Source organism: Diceros bicornis, chromosome 11 (assembly GCF_020826845.1).
Source record: "Diceros bicornis minor isolate mBicDic1 chromosome 11, mDicBic1.mat.cur, whole genome shotgun sequence".
NCBI lineage: Eukaryota > Metazoa > Chordata > Mammalia > Perissodactyla > Rhinocerotidae > Diceros > Diceros bicornis.
The window spans coordinates 61463063-61482624 of record NC_080750.1 but is presented as its reverse complement, the minus strand read 5'-3'; the positions used below and the strand labels follow the sequence as shown (position 1 = coordinate 61482624).

The following is a 19562-nucleotide window of genomic DNA, read 5'->3' as shown; positions in this document are numbered from 1 at the left end:
TGGCTGTACCAATTTAAATCCTCATCAACAGTGTATAAGACTTTCCTTTTCTCTACACCCTCTCCAACACTTGTTATCTCTTGTTTTTTTTCATAATAGCCATTCTAACAGAAGTGAGCTGATATCTCATTGTGATTTTAACTTAACAGCTCCTGGATGTTAGTGATGTGAAGCACTTTTCCTATATAAATGTTAGCTATTTGTATGTCTTCTTTAAAAACGTGTCTATTCAGGCCATTTGCCATTTTTTAAATTAGGTTATTTGGGTTTTTTTGCTATTGAGTTCTATGAGTTGTCTCCATATTTTTGGATATTAACTCCTAATCAGATATACGGTTTGCAAACATTTTTCCCATTCTGTTGGCTGCTTTTTCACTCTGTTGTTTCCTTTGCTGTGCAGAAGTTTTTTAGTTTGATATAGTCCTAGTTGTTTATTTTTTGCTTTTCTTGCCAGTGCTTTTGGTGACATATCCAAAAATCATTTCCAAGACCAACGTCAAGGAGATTTTACCCTATGTTTTCTTCTAGGGATTTTATAGTTTCAGGTCTTACATTTAATTCTTTAATTCATTTTGAGTTAGTTTTTGTGCATGGTGTAAGGTAAAGGTCCAATTTCATTATTTTGCATCTCGATATCCAGTTTTTCCAACACCGTTTACTGAAGGGACTATTATTCGCCATTGTGGATTCTTGGTGCCCCATCAAAGATTAACTGACCATTTGTGTGTGGGTTTGTTTCTGGGCTCTTTGTTCTCTTCCATTGGTCTATGTGTCTGTTTTTATGGTAGCACCATACTGTTTTGATTACTACAGCTTTGTAGTATAGTTTGAAATCAGGTAGAGTGATGCCTTCAACTTTGTTCCTCTTTCTTGAGATTTCTTTGCTATTTGGGGTTTTTGTGATTCCCTACTCACTTTAGGACTATGTTTTTTATTCCTGTGAAAAATTCCATTGGAATTTAGATAGAGATTACCTTTAATCACTAGATTGCGTTGGGTAGTTTGGACATTTTAACAAATTAATTCTTCCAATCCATGAGCACAGTATATCTTTCTATTTCTTTGTGTCTTCTTCAATTTCTTTCATCAATGTCTTATGGTTTTCAGTGTACAGGACTTTCACCTCTTTGGTTAAATTTATTCCTAGGTATTTTATTCTTTTTGATACTATTGTAAGTGAGATTTCTTTTTTTCTCTCTCTTTTTTTTTTTTTGGTGAGGAAGGTTAGCCACTAACATCCATTGCCACTCCTCTTCTTTTTGCTGAGGAAGAATGGCCCTGGGCTAACATCCGTGCCCATGTTCCTCTTCTTTGTACGTGGGACGCCACCACAGCATGGCTTGATATGTGGTGCGAAGTCTGCGCCCAGGATCCGAACCTGCAATCCTCAGGCCACCAAAGCAGAGTGTATGAACTTAATCACTATGCCACCAGGCCAGCCCTGAGATTTCTTTTTTGGATAATTTGTTGTTAGTGTATATAAACACAATTGATTTTTATACATTGATTTTGTATCCTGCAACTTTACTAAATTCATTTATTAGTTATAACAGCTTTTTTGTGGAATCTTTAGGGTTTTCTATCATGTCATCCGCAAATAGATGCAGTTTTACTTCTTCTTTTCCAATTTGGATACCTTTTATTTCTTTTTCTTGCCTAATAGTTCTTGCTAGGACTTCCAATACTAAGTTGAAGAAATGTGACAAGAACGGGCATCCTTGTGTTTTTCCTGATCTTAAAGGAAAAGCTTTCAGCTTTTCACTATTGAGTATGATGTTAGCTATGGGCTTGTCATATGTGGCCTTTATTATGTTGAGGTATGTTCCCTTGATACGCACTTTGTTGAGTTATCATCACAATTGGATGTTGAAATTTTATCAAATGGTTTTTCTTTATTTGTTGATATGGTCATATGATTTTATCCTTCATTTTGTTAATGTGGTGTATCATGTTTAATGATTTTCTTGTGTTGAACCATCCCTACATTTCATGATAAATCCAGCTTGATCTTGGTACATGATCCTTTTACTGTGCTGTTGGATTCAGTTTGCTGGTTGAGGATTTTTGTTGAGGATCTTGTTGAGGAGGATTTTTGAATCTATGTTTATCAGAGATATTGACCTGTAATTTTCTTTTCCTGTAGTGTCTTATATTACTTTGGTATCAGGATAATTGTGGCCTCATGGACAGTTTGAAAGTGTCCTGGGCTGCTTTTCTTTGTTGAGAGATTTTTGATTACTGCTTCAGTCTTGTTACTCATTATTGGTGTGTTCAAATTTTCTTTTTCTTCGTGATTCAATCTTGGTAGGTTGTATATTTCTAGGAATTTCTCCATTTCTTCTAGATTCTCCAATTTTTTGGCATGTAATTGTTCATAGTAATCTTTTATGATTCTTTGTATTGTTATGGTGTCAGTTGTAATGTCACCTCATTCATTTATAATTTTATTTATTTAAATTGCTTGTCTTTTTTCCTTGGTTAGTCTAGCTAAAGGTTTTTATATGTTATCTTTTAAAAAATTAAATCTGTTACATTGATATTTTTATCATATTTCTAATCTCTATTTCATTTTATTGTGCTTCTAATCTCTATTTCATTTATTTCTACTCTAATTTTTATTATTTCTCTCCTTCGACCATCATTTGACCTAGCTTGTTCTTTTTCTAGTTCTATGAGGTTTAACTTAGGTTGCTGATTGGTGATATTTCTTTTTCCTTAATGTAGGCTTTTATTGCTATAAACTTTCCTCTTAGAACTGCTTTTCCTGCTTCCCATAAGTTTGATATGTTGTGCTTCCATTTTCATTTGTTTCAAGTTATTTTTTATTTTTCTTTTGATTTCTTCATTGACCCATTAGTTGTACAGGAGTATGTGTTTTAATTTCCATATATTTGTGAATTTTCCAATTTTCCTCTTGTTACTGACTTCATACCCTTGTGGAAGGAGAAGACACTTGATAAGATTTCAATCTTCTTAAATTTGTTAAGACTTGTTTTTTGGCCTAATATATTATCTATCCTGGATAACGTTCCAGAATATGTATTGTGCTACTACTGGATGAATTATTCTGTATATATTTCTTAGGTCCATTTGGTCTATAGTGTTATTCAGATCCACTCTTTCCTAGTTGATTTTCTGTCTGGATAATCTATCCATTTTTGAAAGTGGGGTCCTCTACTATTATTTTATTGCTCTCTATTTCTCCCTTCAGTTCTGTTAATATTTGCTTTATCTATTTAGATGCTCCAATATTGGGTGTGTATATTATTATATGCTTTTATTAAATTGACCTCTTTGTTATTATATAGTGACATTCTTTGTCTCTTGTGATAGATTTTGCCTGATGGTCTCTTTTATCTGATACAGATATAGTCACCCCTGCTCTCTTTTGGTTACTATTTGCATGGAATATCTTTTTCCATCCCTTGACTTTCAGCCTATGTGTGTTTTTAATTCTAAAATGAGTATATTTAGGCAATATATCTTTGGATCTTGTTTTTTAATCTATTCATACACTCTGTGTATTTTGATTGGAGAATTTAATCCATTTACATTTAAAGCAATTATTAATAGGTAAGACTTAATATTACTATTTTGTTAATTTTCTTCCTATGCTTTTGTGGTCCCTGTTTTGCTTTTTTCCTCTCTTGCTGTCTTCCTTCGTGATTTGTTGATTTTTATTTTGTAGGTATACTTTTATTCCTTTCTCTTTATTTTTTGTATATCTACTAGTGGTTTTTGCTTTGTGGTTACCATGAGGCTTACATAAAACATCTTAGAGTTATAATAATCTACTTTAAGCTATTAACAACTTCAATTGCATACAAAAACTCTACACTTATGCTATTGATGTCAAAATTTACATCATTTTATATTATGTATATATTAACAAATTATCATAGCTATCATTATTTTTTATGCTCTTGTCTTTTAACTTTTATGATAGTTAAAAGTGACTTACAGTTCACCATTACAGTATTCAAGTATTCTGAATTTGACTATGTATTTACCTTTACCAGTGAGTTTTATACTTTTATGTGTTTTCATGTTGTTACTTAGATTACTTAGCATTTTTTTGTTTCAACTTGAAGAACTCCCTTTAGCATTATTTGTAAGGCCATTCTAGTAGTGATGAACTCCCTCAGCTTTTGTTTTTCTAGGAATGCTTTTATCTCTCTTTCATTTATGAAGTACAATTTTGCCAGGTATGGCATTCTTAGTTGGCAGTTTTTCTTTTCAGCACTTTTAATATATCATCCCACTACCTCCAGGCCTGCAAGATTTCTACTAAGAAATCTGCAGATCACCTGTGACAATTCTCTTGTATGTGATGAGTCACTTATTGTTTGCATCTTTCAAAATTCTGTTTTTATCTTTGACTTTTGAAAATTTGATTATAATGTGTCTCAGGGTAATCTTCTCTAGGTTGATCTTGCTTAGGGTCCTTTGAAGCTTCAAGAAACTGAATTTCCATATCCCTCCCAAGATATGGGAAGTTTTCAGCCATTATTTCTTTAAATAAATTTTCTACTCCTTTCTCTTTCTGTTCTCCTTCTGGGTCTCTCATAATGTGTATATTTTACCCTATAGGTCCTATATGCTTTTTTCACTCCTTTGTCTTTTTGTTCCTCTAACTGGCTAATTTTAAATGACTTGTCTTCAAGTTCACTAATTCTTTCTTTTTCATGATCAAGTCTGCTGATGAAGCTCTCTATTGAATTTTTTAGTTCTGTAGTTGTATTCTTGTATCCTGGAGTTGTAATGCTCCAGGATTTCTGTTTGACTCATTTTTTATGATTTCTACTTCTCTATTAAATTTCTCTCTTTGTTCATGCTTTGTATTCTTGATCTCATTCAATTTTCTGTCTTTTGCATCTCATTGAGCTTCTTTAATATGATTATTTTGAATTCTTTGTCAGGCAATTCTTAGATCTCCATTTCTTTGGGATCGGTTACTAGAGCTTTATTATTTTTCTTTAGTGGTGTCATGTTTGCCTGATTCTTCATGATCTATGTAACTTTACATTGGCATCTGTGCATTTGAAGGACTAAACACACCTCTTCCGGTCTTTACAGACTGGTTTTGGCAGCTAATGACCCTCTCCTGTCAAGTCCCTGGGCTGGTGGTATTGACCCCAGAATCGCAGTCTTGTGGGATTTGAGCTAAGTCATGTGGCTGCTGCTGAGTTTGCAGTGGGTTCCATGACTGGTGGGCCTATTCCCAGTGGGTGAAGGGTGTGTGGATAATGTCTGGTCCCTGTTTGAACAGGACTGCCTCCAGTGTCTTGGTCAGTAGAGTTGGCACTAAGACAAAAGTCCATTTCATGGTCTACAGTTGGGTTTGCAAATGGTGGGCCCGTTTGCAAATGGGTATAGCATCTACCTGTTCCTTGGAGGCCTCCACCAGGTCACTAGGTGGGTCCTTGGGTGGGCAGAACTGCCCTCATACTGAGAGGCCTTACAGGACCTGCAGCCAGGTTACAAGGCACATTAAGATCCATAGTCAGATGAAGATTAGCAAGAATGCCACTAGGGGCATTGCTGTGCATGTCTCCCAGTAGGTCCCTGGGTGAGCAGGACTATTCTCAGGCCACAGGTGAGAGGAACTACAGCTGGGTTACAGGGCCTCTTTAAGATCCTCAGTTGGATCAAGTTTGGTGGGCCTGCCTCTGGGAGCATGGATGGGCATCTCTCTGGGTGGGTTCCTTAGTAGTCTGGAATGCTTCTGGACCATGGCTAGGAGGGGCTGGATCTGGATAATGGGGCCAATGAAGATCCACAGTGTAGCTGAGGTTTGCAGGTCTGCCTCCAGGGGCACAAACAGGCATGTCTCCCAGTGGTTCCCAGGGTGAGCAAGACTGCTCCTGGACTACAGGTGGGAAGGGCAAGAACCAGACTACAGGATTGTTTCAGGATACACAGTTGAGCTGAGGTCTGCAGGCCAGCCTCCAGGGGCATGAACAGCATAACTCCTACAGGTCTCTGGGGAGGCAGGACTGCTACTAGATAGCAACTAAGATGGATTAGAGATGGGTTACAGGGCTGCTCCAAGATCCACAGTCAGAATGAAGTCTTCAGGCCAGCTTCCAGGGGCATGGACAGGTGTGACTCATCTCTGCTCCCTTAGCAATGATGTTGGTGGAAAGACCAAGGCCAAGTTGGACTGTAGTTGAGTCCACAAGGAGACAGGGTTGTTTCTGGGTTTGTAACTGGGATCACTGTCCATGAGCCTGCCACCTGGGCACAGACTTGCTTTCTTAAAACATCCCTCTTTGGTTTTGGGATCCACTGGATTTTTGCAAGTTCCTATCTGGATTCCAAAACTCCCGTAAAGGAACTTTTGTCCATCAATGGCTGCCAAATTATTCTTGTTGTCGGGGGATATGAGCAGGGAACCTCTTATTCTACCATCTTACAGACCTATACTAACTTTTGAGGGATGGGAAAGATTTCAAAAGATAAGGAAGGGCATTCTTAGTGAACAAAATATTGTAAAAAAAAAAAAAATGCACCAATTTTAGGAAACATAGCACCCATGTAGAAATAGTTTCAAGGGCTGTTCAAATATATCATAGTACTTCCAAATAGGAGTGTTGAGTTGTACAAACGAAAGCAGGCAGAGGATTATTGAGAATATTATTAAGTGTCATGTTAACAGTTAAGATTTTACTCTTTTGGCCATGGACCAGGTAGCCATAAGTTAAGTAATGTTCACAAAGTAGAGAGTAGGCTGAAGATTTCTCCCCTTGAAGGCAAGACACGTAAGTCACAGATTTCTTCCTGAAAGGAAAATAGAGCATGATTTAGTGAAGTTTGCATTTCCCCCATTACTAATACTTTTGAACATACTTTCATAAGTTTACTGGCCATTAGAGAGCCTCTTTTCAGAAATGATGGTTCAAGTTCTTTGCCAATCTTCAAACATTAGTTTGAAGGAGATCTATCTGTCCTAGATATGAGTTCTTTTTCATATAAGAGTATGTAAACATTTTCTAAACATCTGTTACTTGCATTTTCACTTTTTGATGTCTTTTTTTTTTTGATGAGTAGATACTCTTAAATTAAATGTAGTCTAATCCATCAAGTTTTTCTTTCAAAGTTATCACTTTTGTTTTTTATTTAAGAAATCATTATCTACTCCAAGGTCATAACACTGTACTCCTACTTTTTCCTCTAATAGCTTTATTGATTAACCTTGAACACTTAAATCTGAAATCAACCAGTGTGATGTAGAGATAAAGATGTATCTTTTACAAACGGCTATCCTATTTACCTATTTTCTTTCATTGGTATCACATTATTTTAATTTCTATAGTTTCATAATAGATCTGGCTATCTGGTAGTGCAACTTCCTTGCTATGTTGTTTTTCTTCAAGATAACACGATTCTTTTTCACACTCAGAGTTTTTGTATTAGCTTTAGGTTTAGCTTCTCAAGTTTAAAAAAATAAGATAACCTCTACAGTTAGGATTTTACTCAATTTATACATTAATCTAGATATAATTGACACACTTTTACAAAATTAGTTCTTCATCCAATGAAGATGGTACATATCTTATTTAGTTGTGCCTTGTGTAATTTCTCTTAGCAATATTTTGTAGGGATCGGTGTAGAAATCTTGCATATATTTTATTCCTAGGTATTTGATAAATTTTTTTTCCCAACCAGAGGCATCATGGAAGCCACTGAAGAGCTTTAAGTAGGAGAATGGCATGATGAGAATTGCATTTGAGGACAATCATTCTACTTGGAACAAGATAATGAGAGTGGCATGTAGGTAGGTAGGTAAACTTGGAAAAGTTACACAGTTATAACAGTCACCATTTACTCCACTCTCCTTTATATCTACACATTCAAGTCCTATGTCTTTTAGCTTTTAAATAGTTCTTCCATCCATTTGTAACTTTCCATCCTTACTGCCACATCTCAAGTTCTGTCCAACATTATCTTATGACTGGGTTACTGCAATTGCCTCTTCTCGCCTGTATCTTGTGTCCCTCCCACCTATTCTACATATTGTAGCCATAGTGGCTTTTTACAAAGACAAATCTGATTATATTATCCAGGATGTAATTTTGTTTCCCATTTCCCTCAGCTTAATGTGCTCACAAGTCTCTCTCTATGGCTCTTGCTCATTTCTCCAACCTCACCTCTCACTAGTCTAACTCTACATTTAACTCCAAAGAATTTCTTTCAATTCCTAGAACCACTTGCTGTGTGCCTTTAAACATGTTGTCCATTCTGCCTGGAATGATCTCCCTTGCTCCTGGACCACTCCTGCCTGTCTAACTCCTACTCATTCTTCACATCCCATCTCCTTTATTCTTGGTTTTCAACAGTTTGAATATAATGTACTTGGATATGACTTTCTCTATACTTATCCTGCTTGAAGTTTGCTGAGCTTCTCAGGTCTGTGGTTTGATGTTTTAAATCAAATTTTGGGGGCTGGCCTGGTAGCATAGTGGCTAAGTTTGGCATGCTCCACTTCAGTGGCCCAGGTTTGCAGATTCGGATCCCGGGCATGGACCTACACCATTCATCAAGCCATGCTGTGGCAGCAATCCACATACAAAATAGAAGGGGATTGGCACAGATGTTAGCTCAGGGCCAATTTTCCTCACCAAAAAAAATATATTTGGAAAGATTTTTGGCCATTAATTCTTAAAGAAAAAATTTTTTTCTGTCACATCTTCTCTCTTCTCTTTTTCTGGGACTTCAAAAACACAGGTATGTTCGATTGTTTGATATTGTCCATAGGTCATTGATGCTCTGCTCATTTATTTTACCCATCATTTTTTTTTCTGCTTGTGTTTCAATATGGATAATTCTTATCAACCTATCTTCAAATTCACTATTTTATTTAGTGTCCAATTTATTATAAAACTCATGCAATGAATTTTGATTTCAGATATTGTATTTTCCAGTTCTAAAATATTCAAATTTTAGAGTTTCTATTTTTCTCATGAAATTCCGTTACCTATCTTTATTTATATATTTTTAAAAACAAATTTATAATATTTATTTTAAAGTCCTTATCTAATAATTCCAATATCTAGTTCACTGATGTGTCAGCTTCTATTGACTTTATTTTCTTGGTTATAGGTTATATTTCCTACATTTTGGCATGTTTCATAATTTTTAATTTTATTCTGGACATCATGAAGAAAAGAACAATGGAGAGTTAAGTGAGGAATTGGGCATTTAGATTCCTTTATGAATTGAATTGAGCTGGTGCTGGGCCACAGCTTTAATTAGATTGAGTCTACCTGCAGTTAGCCCCACTCCTGATCTCCTGTACAGGACCAAACTCTTCAATCTTGTCAATATTTGAGTTAAGGTGGGTGGGCTATAGTGTCAGAACATTTTGGTTCCCCTTTGAATACAACTTCAGCAGGGCCCAGGAATCCAAACACCGTGAGAATGTGCAAGACTTAATGAATTCTCTCTACCGACCAAAGGTATTTCCTCTGCTGCTGATTTCTTAGCAATCTTGAGGGTGGGATATAGGCCTAACTCATTTATTTCTGTGATTGGGGTCCTTGTAGACCCAAGTCTGTCCCACCAGCTTATATTGTTGGCAAAGTCTCAGCTGGTTTCTTCTTTTTATTTTCTTTTTTATTTAACTTTTTTTTTTTTTTTTGTGAGGAAGATCAGCCCTGAGCTAACATCCATGCCAATCCTCCTCTTTTTGCTGAGGAAGACCAGCCCTGAGCTAACATCCTTGCCAACCTGCCTCCTTTTTTTTTTCCCTTTTTCTCCCCAAAGCCCCAGTAGATAGTTGTATGTCATAGTTGTACATCTTTCTAGTTGCTATATGTGGGACACCACCTCAGCATGGCTGGACAAGCGGTCTGTCGGTGCGCGCCCGGCATCCGTACCCCAGGCTGCCAGTAGCAGAGCACTTTATTTTTTAATTGAGATACAATTGATATATAACATTATATTAGTTAGGTGTACAACATAATGATTCTATATATGTATATATTGTAAAATGTTATATGTGATACTAATATAAATTAAATTAATTTTTAATTTCATTTCCATCTGCTTGTTGATGGTAGTTAGAAATTGAGCATGGAATACACACCTTATAATCAGCAACCTTACTCCATTAACTTAATAATTCTAGTAATTTGTGTTTTCTGGGTATAATATAATGCCATGTCTGAATAAAAACAGTTTTATTTCTTCCATTCTCATCCTTATGCCATTTTATTTCTCATATTATTCTGTCTAGCACATCTAGGAACATATTCAGAAGAAGAGGTAAGTGGGTGCTGTCCTGTCTCTTCATCAATGTCCTTAGAAAGTCTCATATAGTTCACCATTACATAAGATGTTTCCTATAGGCATTTTTTGGTCATTTTTTTCTAGATAGACTCAATTATGTTAAGAAAATCCCCCTCCATTTCTTGTAGGCTAAAAGACTTTATGAATGGGTGTTAACTTTGATGAAATAATTTTTTGCATCTATTGAGATACAATCTTCTCAGGTACTCTGTTAATGTGAATTATAGAGATTGGTCTTCTGATAATTAGAAATACCTAAAACATAAACCATTAGATCATAATGATGTATTATTGTTTTTAAAAAAAATGCTGAAATTTATTTGCTTTATAAACATTTTAAGAATATTATATCTATTCTTATGAAAGAAATTGGTTTGCAAATATTTTGATGTATAGTGTCCTTATCAGGTTTGAGAATTAAGGTATGCCAAGATTCATAAAGAGAATTTTGAGCTATTCCTTCTTTTTTTTTTTCTCAAACTTCTCTCAAATTTAATGGTATATATTATAGTTTTGGATGATATCACTGAAAAAGTTATCTGGGACTGGCCAGTTCTTTGCAATACTGATTCAATCTCTTTAATACTTATTTCTAATGTTGGCTTAGTAATTTGAATTGTTCAATAAACTTGTTTACTTATCCAAATTGTCAAATATAGTGGTGAAGAACTTCATATTTTTTCATTATACATACTCTTGTATTGTTCCCTTTCCACTTCCGTTCAAAACCTGTTTTATTTTCTTCATGAGTCATACTAGGGTTTTATAATATTTTAAAAATTCATTCAATGAATCAAATTTTCTCTTTCCTGATTATCCTCATTGTGCATTTATTCTAATTTTATTGACTTCTCCTCCTAGTTTTATGACAGGTCTCTCTAATTGCCTTAGATCTAGTGTGTTATTTTCCTAATTTCTTAACATAGAAAGTTAAATCAATGCATCTTTAGTCTTTTTCTTTTTTCTGACATAAGTATATAAGACTATACATTTTCTTTAAAACACTGCTTTAGTTGAATACTATATAATTTACATATATTGTAATTATTTCTATTTCAGTTAAAATAATTTCCTAATTTTGGTTTTGATTCCTCTTTGACATATAGATTGTTTAGAAATATATTCTTGTATTTCCAGGTGTGATATTGTGATTTATAATAAGAAATATATATTTGGTCTTCATCTGTATTTCTTGCACAGAGCTCCTGAAACCCTTGGAATTTCCTAAGTGAAGAGAGCAATAGAGTTGTCTTTTGTTATGTTAATGAAGTGACTTTTAGAAACCACTTAAGGATGGGGGCTGGCTACCAGTGGAGCCAACCATGTGATTAGAGGGTTGGAATATTTGGTCTCACCCTGTCCTTCACCTCTGTGGAGGGGAAATGGGCTGGAGATTGAGTTTATTCATCAATGGCCAATGATTGAATCAATTGTGTCTAGGTAATGAAGACTTCATAAAACTCCAAGAGGACAGAGTTCAGAGAGCTTCCAGGTTGGTGACACATGGAGATTCAGGGAGGGTGGCACATCTGGAGAGGACAAGGAAGCTGTGTGCCCCTTCCCACATACATTTCCCTATGCATTTCTTCCATCTGGCTGTTCCTGAATTGCATCCTTTTGTAATAAACTGGTAATCTAGTAAGTAAAATGTTTCTCTGAGTTCTGTGAGCTGCCCTAGCAAATTAATGAAACTCAAGGAGGGGGTCATTGGAAACTCTGATCTATAGCTGGTTGGTCAGAAGCACAGGTGACAACCCGGACTTGTGATTAACATCTAAAGTGGAGGGGAAGCGTATTGTAGGACTGACTCCTCAATATGTGGGATCTGATACTATCTCCAGGTAGACAGTGTTAGATTTAAGTTGAATCGTAGGACACCCAATTGGTGTAGGAGAATTTCTTGGTGGTGTGGAGAAACCCCACTCCGCATTGGAATTTGGTGCAGAATCTTAGTCGACGATCAGAAGTGGGATCAGAGTCAGAATTGTACCAGGCAATTAGAGTTTTTCTAGCTATTTTCATTGCTATTGACTTCTAGCTTAATTATATAGGATTTAGAGAAAATACTCTTCTTGACCAAAACCATATGAAATTTGTTGGGGTTTTCCTTTTGGCCCACCATAAGGTAAACTTTGGTAATCATCCATATGCAGATGAACCAAAGTGAATTTAGCCACTTTTGGATTTAGTATTCCCTCTCCTTATGTGTCTATTAGATCAAGTTTGTTAATTATATACTGAAAATCTTCTTAACCTGCAAAATTTATTGTCTACTCTTTCTATTACTATCGAGACAGAAGTGAGTCAAAAGTCTCCCTCTTGGAGATTATGGATTTGTCTATTTCCATATTTTTCCCTATATATTTGAAGTTGTATTAGTGGATACATACACATTTTGGATTGTTATATCTTCCTGATGATTTGCCTTTTATCATTACAAAATATTCCCTCTTATTTTTGGTAATGCTTCATGCCTTAAAGTCTATTATCAGATATTAAGAGAATTATACGAACTTAATTTGGTTAATATGTGCATGGAAAAGAATCTTTTTCAAGTTTTTACATCTCTATGTCTCTAGTTTTAAACTTATGTTTCTAATAAACAGCATAATGCTAGATTTTCTGCTTTATTCACTCTGATATATCTCAGTCTTTTACTTGGTTAATGTAATCCATTTTACACAGGCCTTATATCTTCCATAGTCTTATTTCTTTTCTATTTTCACATACCTGCATTATGTTTGTTTTCCTCCTCACTTGTCTATATTTGTAGTAATCAAATACCGTTTATTATGCTTTTTCCCTTCAGTCAATTTCTTATATTTACATAATCTTATTATTATTTTAATGTTTACCCTAGAGATTGCAACATGCATCTTCAACATCACATAGTATAATCCATATAATTAATTTACCTCTTCCCGTTACTGCTAGAACTTAGACCTTTTAACTCTATTTACATACCTTCCAGATTTTGTGACAAATATGTTTGCATTTTGTTCTGCATATATTTATAATCCATAAGATACTATTAGTATTGTTTTGTACAGTTAATTTTAATTATTTTACCCACATATTTACTGTTTCTTGTGTACTTCACACACACCTGCACATTCATGTTTCTTTCTGGTATCATGTTTCTCCTGTCTAAAAAATGAAAAGTTAGTATTTCTTTGAGTGCTGACCTGCTGGTGATGATTTGTTTGCCAAAGGAAAGTTTTGGTCTCCTTCATACTTGAAGGTTATTTTCATAAGCTAAAGAATTCTAGTTTGGCAATTATATTTACTGAATAACATGTTATTCTATTGTCTTCTTCATTTACTCATTTTATTAAGGTCAGCCATCTATCTTATAGTCATTCCTCTGAAGATGTGGATATTTTATCTCTGACTGCTCTTAAGATTTCTCACTGTCTGTGGTATTCAACAGTTTTACTATGATCTGCTTAGGTGTGTGTTTCTGTGTGTTTATTATGCTTGAAATTCATTGAGTTTTTTGAAGCAATGGGATGATGTGTTTCCTAATCTTTGGGAAATTCTCAGCCATTATATCTTTTTTATTCTATTCAACTGTCTTTATCTCCCTAGACTAGGACTGTATTTTAATGATTGTAGGCTTATCCTATTTTTAAGGCTTTTTTCTGTGTGTGTCAGTAATTGATTTTTTTCACGGACTTTTCTTCTGGTTAACCCAGTTAACTGCACGATGCAGTCTATAATTCAAACTTTTCACTGATTTTATGAATTTAGACATTTTATATTTCAGCTCTAGAATATATATTTGATAACATTGCACAGATACCAATTCTTTGGTGAAATGAATCTACCTTCTTCCACATAGTTTGTTCATTTTTCTTCCAGTTTCTCTAAAACAGTAATCATAGTGGCTTTTTTGTTCATTATGATCTTTTCCACTATCTGGACTATCTTTCAGATGGCTTCTAGCTTCTCTTTTACTATTTTTGTTGTTATTTTTTTCTTATTATTGGCCATAATTTCTTCCTCTTAATATGGGTGATAATTTTTTATTGTATGCTAGATGTTATATATAAAGAACTATAGAAGTTTCAGGGTCAAATTACCTTCAACTCGAGAAATTTCTATCTTCCCTCTGTTTGGAAGATAGGGTGAGTGACTGATAACCTCAATACAATTAGGAATTGAGTTTGGTCAGAAAATAGTGTAGTTTTAGTAAGACATATAGACCTTCCTAGACATTCTATTGAGATCCCATGTGACTATTTGCTCAGCTCTGAAAGCAAAGTGATTATGCTCTGATACTCAGATCTTCGAAACTCAGTCTCTAGTCTGTATTCCAAGCTCCTTCAAAATCAGGGAAATGTTTTAAAGGGAAGGAAGTATATGTCCTTGAGGTGAGCCCCTTTCCACTAGGTCTTTGCTTTCTAACTACAACAGATTGTAGATATTTCTTCCTTTAGAAGCTTCATCCTGTCTCCCCAGTCTCCCACAGAGGACCTAAGTTCAGCAAATGTGGTGGAGAAAACTGATTTTGAATTTTATGCCCTTAAGTATCTAATTTATCAATCTAGTCTCTTCTACACACTAAGAGGTTTTCAGGTTTCTCTTTCAACAGAGGCATTCTAACCGGGTGGGCCAAGCTTGATCATTAATCACGTTCCAGGGACCAATCATTTTTGTTTCAGAGGGAAAAAAGTACTGATAATTCAAAATTTTTTCCCTTCTCTGTAATTTGTAAGTCTTCTAATCTTCATTTCCTCCATATCTTTCTGATACTTTAAAAACATAATTTTTAAAAATTTATTTGGCATTGTATGGTGGTTGTTGTTTTCAGAAAAATCACTTGTTTACCAAGACCCACCTAGAACTGAAAGTATCTTCTTTATCTCATTTTATAACCAAAGGAACCCAGAAATTGAGAGACAACTGTTATTATCATCTTGTCCTTTCTTATTTTGTTGGAAACTTGCAGTAAAGTTAAGTAATTTTCCCAAGATGGTAAAGATAGCAAGGAGAAACTCAAAGGGAAAAACAAAACTTTTGATGCCTCCTCACGCCTGCTTTCTTCATTATACTAAGATTAGTACTGTAACAGTCAGGACTCAGTCAGAAAAAGAGAAAACACATCAGTGATTTTAGAGGGATAGAATTAAATATAAGGAATTGGATAAAAAGCTATTGAAGAACAGAACAAGGGAGATGTGCTATTAACTGCTTAGTAATGTGAAGAGGGTTACTAACTGCAAGAGGGTGATTTGATTTATGAAGCTGAGTAGCAAAGGGAAGACGTTGGGGTTACGTGAATCTAGAGGTTTGTAGGGTTGGCCCCGTGGATCTGAAAATCAGAACTCTGACAGTAGATAGTGCAGAAGATTTGGGATATTCGTAGAGAGCTCAAAGAGCTGGAACTTAGAACTCGGAGGGTAACATGGCAGATGGCTATGCTGGTATCTCTCAGGCTGACAATGAGGTTGGTCTGGAGTGGATGAAAAAAAAAAAGATATTGAAACTAAGTATAATTGCCAGTGTAAAATCTGTTATTGGGGTAACACTGACATACGGGAAGCAAACAGATCTCCCAGATTTCCAAACTCCCACTCATTCTCCTTATTGCAGATCCCTATAGGAAGAGGGCTTGTATAGCAGAAATGTGGTTCCTACGATGCAGAGTATTAAATGGGAGGAGGCTTTGGAGCTGAGAAGCAGTAGCTTAAAAACTGTTACACCACCCATGTGCCATGCCTTTTTCCAGAAAATATAGAAACAAATTTCATGAAAAATAAACCTTCTAATTGTTTAAAATAATGAAGAGTAAGTAGAAACATTCTAGGAATTACCTTTTTTAATGGATACCTATTTGGATACACCTTTTCGTATTGATTGGTTTCGTTTCCCACGTTGACTCTGAGATATTGACGTTCTAGATTGACTCTGAAATTTTTGACCTTCTTTTGCAGGTTGAGTCGGAACATTTTGAATATTTTTTCCATGTTGAATCTCAATTTTTTGTTTTTCTTTTGATCGTAGCGCCTCAACATTTGCTTCTTTTTTAGGTTGAGCCTGAACTTTTTGCTCTTTTTTCTTAGGTTTTTTCTTCTTACAAAGCAAAAGAAGACAGCATAATAAAACAAGCAACCAAATAAGGAAAAATGCTAACACGTAAATCTTCTTAATCTTCTCTCTCCTAGGGGGTGGGCCACTATCGATACTACCGCCACTGCCTCTTAGTAGGCAGTTGGGAGGGTCCCACAAATAGTTGCAATGGCAGTGATGTTTATTGTTACAGATCCCCCTCATGTTACAGAACTTAGGTGAACAATCACTATCCAAGTGAGATAAATGGACGCACTTCCTGTGGATGCAGACATGTTCTGGGCCGCACTCAGTGCCATCTTTCACTTCGCCAATGTCAGGTGTGGTCATCCCAAAATGGTAGTCTGTACCCCAGCAGGTGATGCCATTGATATGAGCCCAATGCACAGTAGAATGATCACTCAAAAGGGGAATTTTTCTTACGTTCTCACACTGAACTCTCCCACACAGGCTATCCGAAATATTACATTTTACATATGAAGATTCATTGAAACCACAGTTACCAAAACGGTCACCTTTAGTGTTCACTTGCTTGTAACAACTGTGATTTGCACTCTTTGCCTCTTGGCCAAAAATCTGCCTACACTGTTCATCACGATTATTACAGCTCTTTTCATAGCAGTAGGCACTGCTATTACAGGGAATTCCATCCTCCACATATACATCATCTGGACACATATGGGATGTTCCATTACACCACTCTGGAAGATCACATTCATTGACCTGCTTTCTACATACTCTCCCTGATGGTAAAAACTTGCAGTCCTTGCAACAAAGCCCAAAACTACAAGTAGACCCAAAACTCAGAGTGCAGTTTAACAGACAACAGGGGTCTTTTGAACAATGCTGTAAAGTTCCACAGTCACACTCCTCTTTTTCTTCAACAATACCATTCCCACAGCGCTTTAGTGGAAAGATATCTTTTGTGTGCACAGTGTAGAGCAAACATTTTGCCCGGTTTATAGAATATCCCCAAAAATAAGAATAACTACAGTTGCTAAATTTAGTTATTGGTGGATTATCATAACGCATTATACATTTAGAATGTGCACACTTACACGTATCAAGATCATGACTCATACCCAAATTGTGACCTACATGATGAGCCGTTGCAATTCCAATAATGGACAAGGTTTTGTTTACCCAGGTAACAACTGCACAACTCAAGCGCAATTTACACAGTCCTTCAGTGAAGCCCAAACCACTTAATCCTCTTAATGTCTTATGTATAAAAAGATGTACAGTATCATGTGACAGGCGGGGAGTAAGATTGTCAGCCTTCCAATAGCAAAACAGTTTCAGAGATCTCTTTACATCATCTACTTCAACGTAGTTTTTTTCAGTCCAGACCTCCATACCAAATAACAACAACTTAAGACCCATTACCTCATAAATGGAATCCACTATATTTACAATAATATATAGATTTTCCTGCAACTTTGAGACATTCTTTTCAACATGAAGATAGAGACTATGGTCCACCACCACTGCCATTTCAACAAGGAAGTGATGGATCCACCATCCCTCATAAGAACTCTGCCTCAGAGTATAATTATGAGTCGCTTTAAACTCCAATTGGCGTACAATATCCTCTTGCATGAAATCAGATTCCATGGTTGGGAATTGGGTCTCCTCACTGTCCATCTTATATACCAGATGTTCAAATTTGGGAGAAAAATCCCTGGGCTTAATTTCATAAACAATGTTATTTATCTGTAACAATCCTTGAAAGCCACCAAAACAGGTACTGAGGGCAACCAGGGATTCCAAGTCCCCTTCCACATAACCATGATAGTGGCAGTCATTCTGAACAAAAGGCTGGTCTTCAAGGAGAGCACCCTGGTCTGTGTAGGTGAACACTGGGAGGTGTCTAGACAGCAAATGCTTCTTGACCCTCATGTGGACAACATGTTTCTTGCCCCCAAAATGCAGGCTATAAGAGAGCCTGTCTGGAGGTTTCATGCCTCTGCCAGTTCCAGGTAGCTTCAAGGGAATCACCACTTCTGGGGGACTGTGATATTGGGAGTTCTCAGCCCAGGTGTGTCCAGAAGAGGATAGAAACACTCCAAGCCAGATTATCGGGAGTATGATCCTCATGTACAACAGGGCTTCAATCACAGTCATTATGAAGCCACCATGTGGAAACATTGGTCCAGAGAAGAAGGCAGAGAGGGCTGGGAGTCACAGATGATCTGAACTCTTATTCTGAGCTGGTCAGTATGTAGGACTAATCATTAAGGATGTCTTCTGGCAGAGTTGAACCATTAGAGTATCAGCCCTATAAGTAAAACAGAAATCAAGATGTAGATGGGGGTGATTATGAGAGAGCCTGGTGGGGAGAAAGAGAAAGGCATGCAATACAAGTGATTAGTGTGTTTTGATTAAGGAATGACTCAAAAAACTGCCTAGAACTTGCTCTTAAATATTGATAGGGCAAAGAGGCCTGGGGGTGTATAGAAGAATGAAAACTGATTATAGATTTATAGTTATTAAACCTGGATAACAGGCAAATAAAGGTTCCTTATACTATGCTCTCAATATATGCATATGTGTGAGCATTTCCACAATAAATAGCTAAAACAAATTATCTTAAGGGTAAGGTGACCATATATCTTAGATTGCTGGGATGATTTCAAACTACATATGTTAAATTTGCATAAGTAATGCTATCTCTTTTTTTTTGGTGGGGAAGATTTGTCCTGAGCTAACATCTGTGCCAGTCTTCCTTGATTTTGTATGTGGGTCACTGCTTCAGCATGGCTGACGAGTGGTGTAGGTTTGCACCTAGGATCCAAACCCATGAACCTGGGCAGCCAAAGTGGAATGCGCCAAACTTAACCACTATGCCACAGGGCTGGCCCCATAATACCTCTTTTTTACAACCTCAAGTGATAAATTACTTGATAACATTACCTAAGAGACGTATTTTAAATAAAATATTCATGTTATTCTTTAATATCTTTTACATTACTTACCACCTACCTCCCTAGAGCAAAATGTTTATTTGGTTTTCTTTTCTCTTCCCTACATTACTCTCCTCATAGACTTGTCAGACTGGAAGTACACAAGAGCATTATTTGTATTTTCATAAATGTTAGTATCTCCCATAATGCCTAGCTTAATTCTTTTTTTTTTTTTTTGGTGAGGAAGATCAGCCCTGAGCTAACATCCATGCCAATCCTCCTCTTTTTGCTGAGGAA

At 36.0% G+C, this 19562-nt stretch overlaps 1 protein-coding gene across 1 annotated transcript; it reads right to left on the bottom strand.

Moving 5' to 3' along the window:
* Nucleotides 1-16122: 16122 nt before the first annotated feature.
* ADAM29 (ADAM metallopeptidase domain 29) lies at nt 16123-18510 on the bottom strand. The gene has a single exon (XM_058549794.1). The coding sequence runs from the start codon at nt 18508-18510 to the stop codon at nt 16123-16125; it is 2388 nt and encodes a 795-aa protein (XP_058405777.1).
* Between the last annotated feature and the right edge of the window lie 1052 nt (nt 18511-19562).

What these genes read in the sequence shown, in the direction of transcription:
- ADAM29 (XM_058549794.1), bottom strand. Translation starts at nt 18,510, where the DNA reads ATGTTTCCACATGGTGGCTTCATAATGACTGTGATTGAAGCCCTGTTG.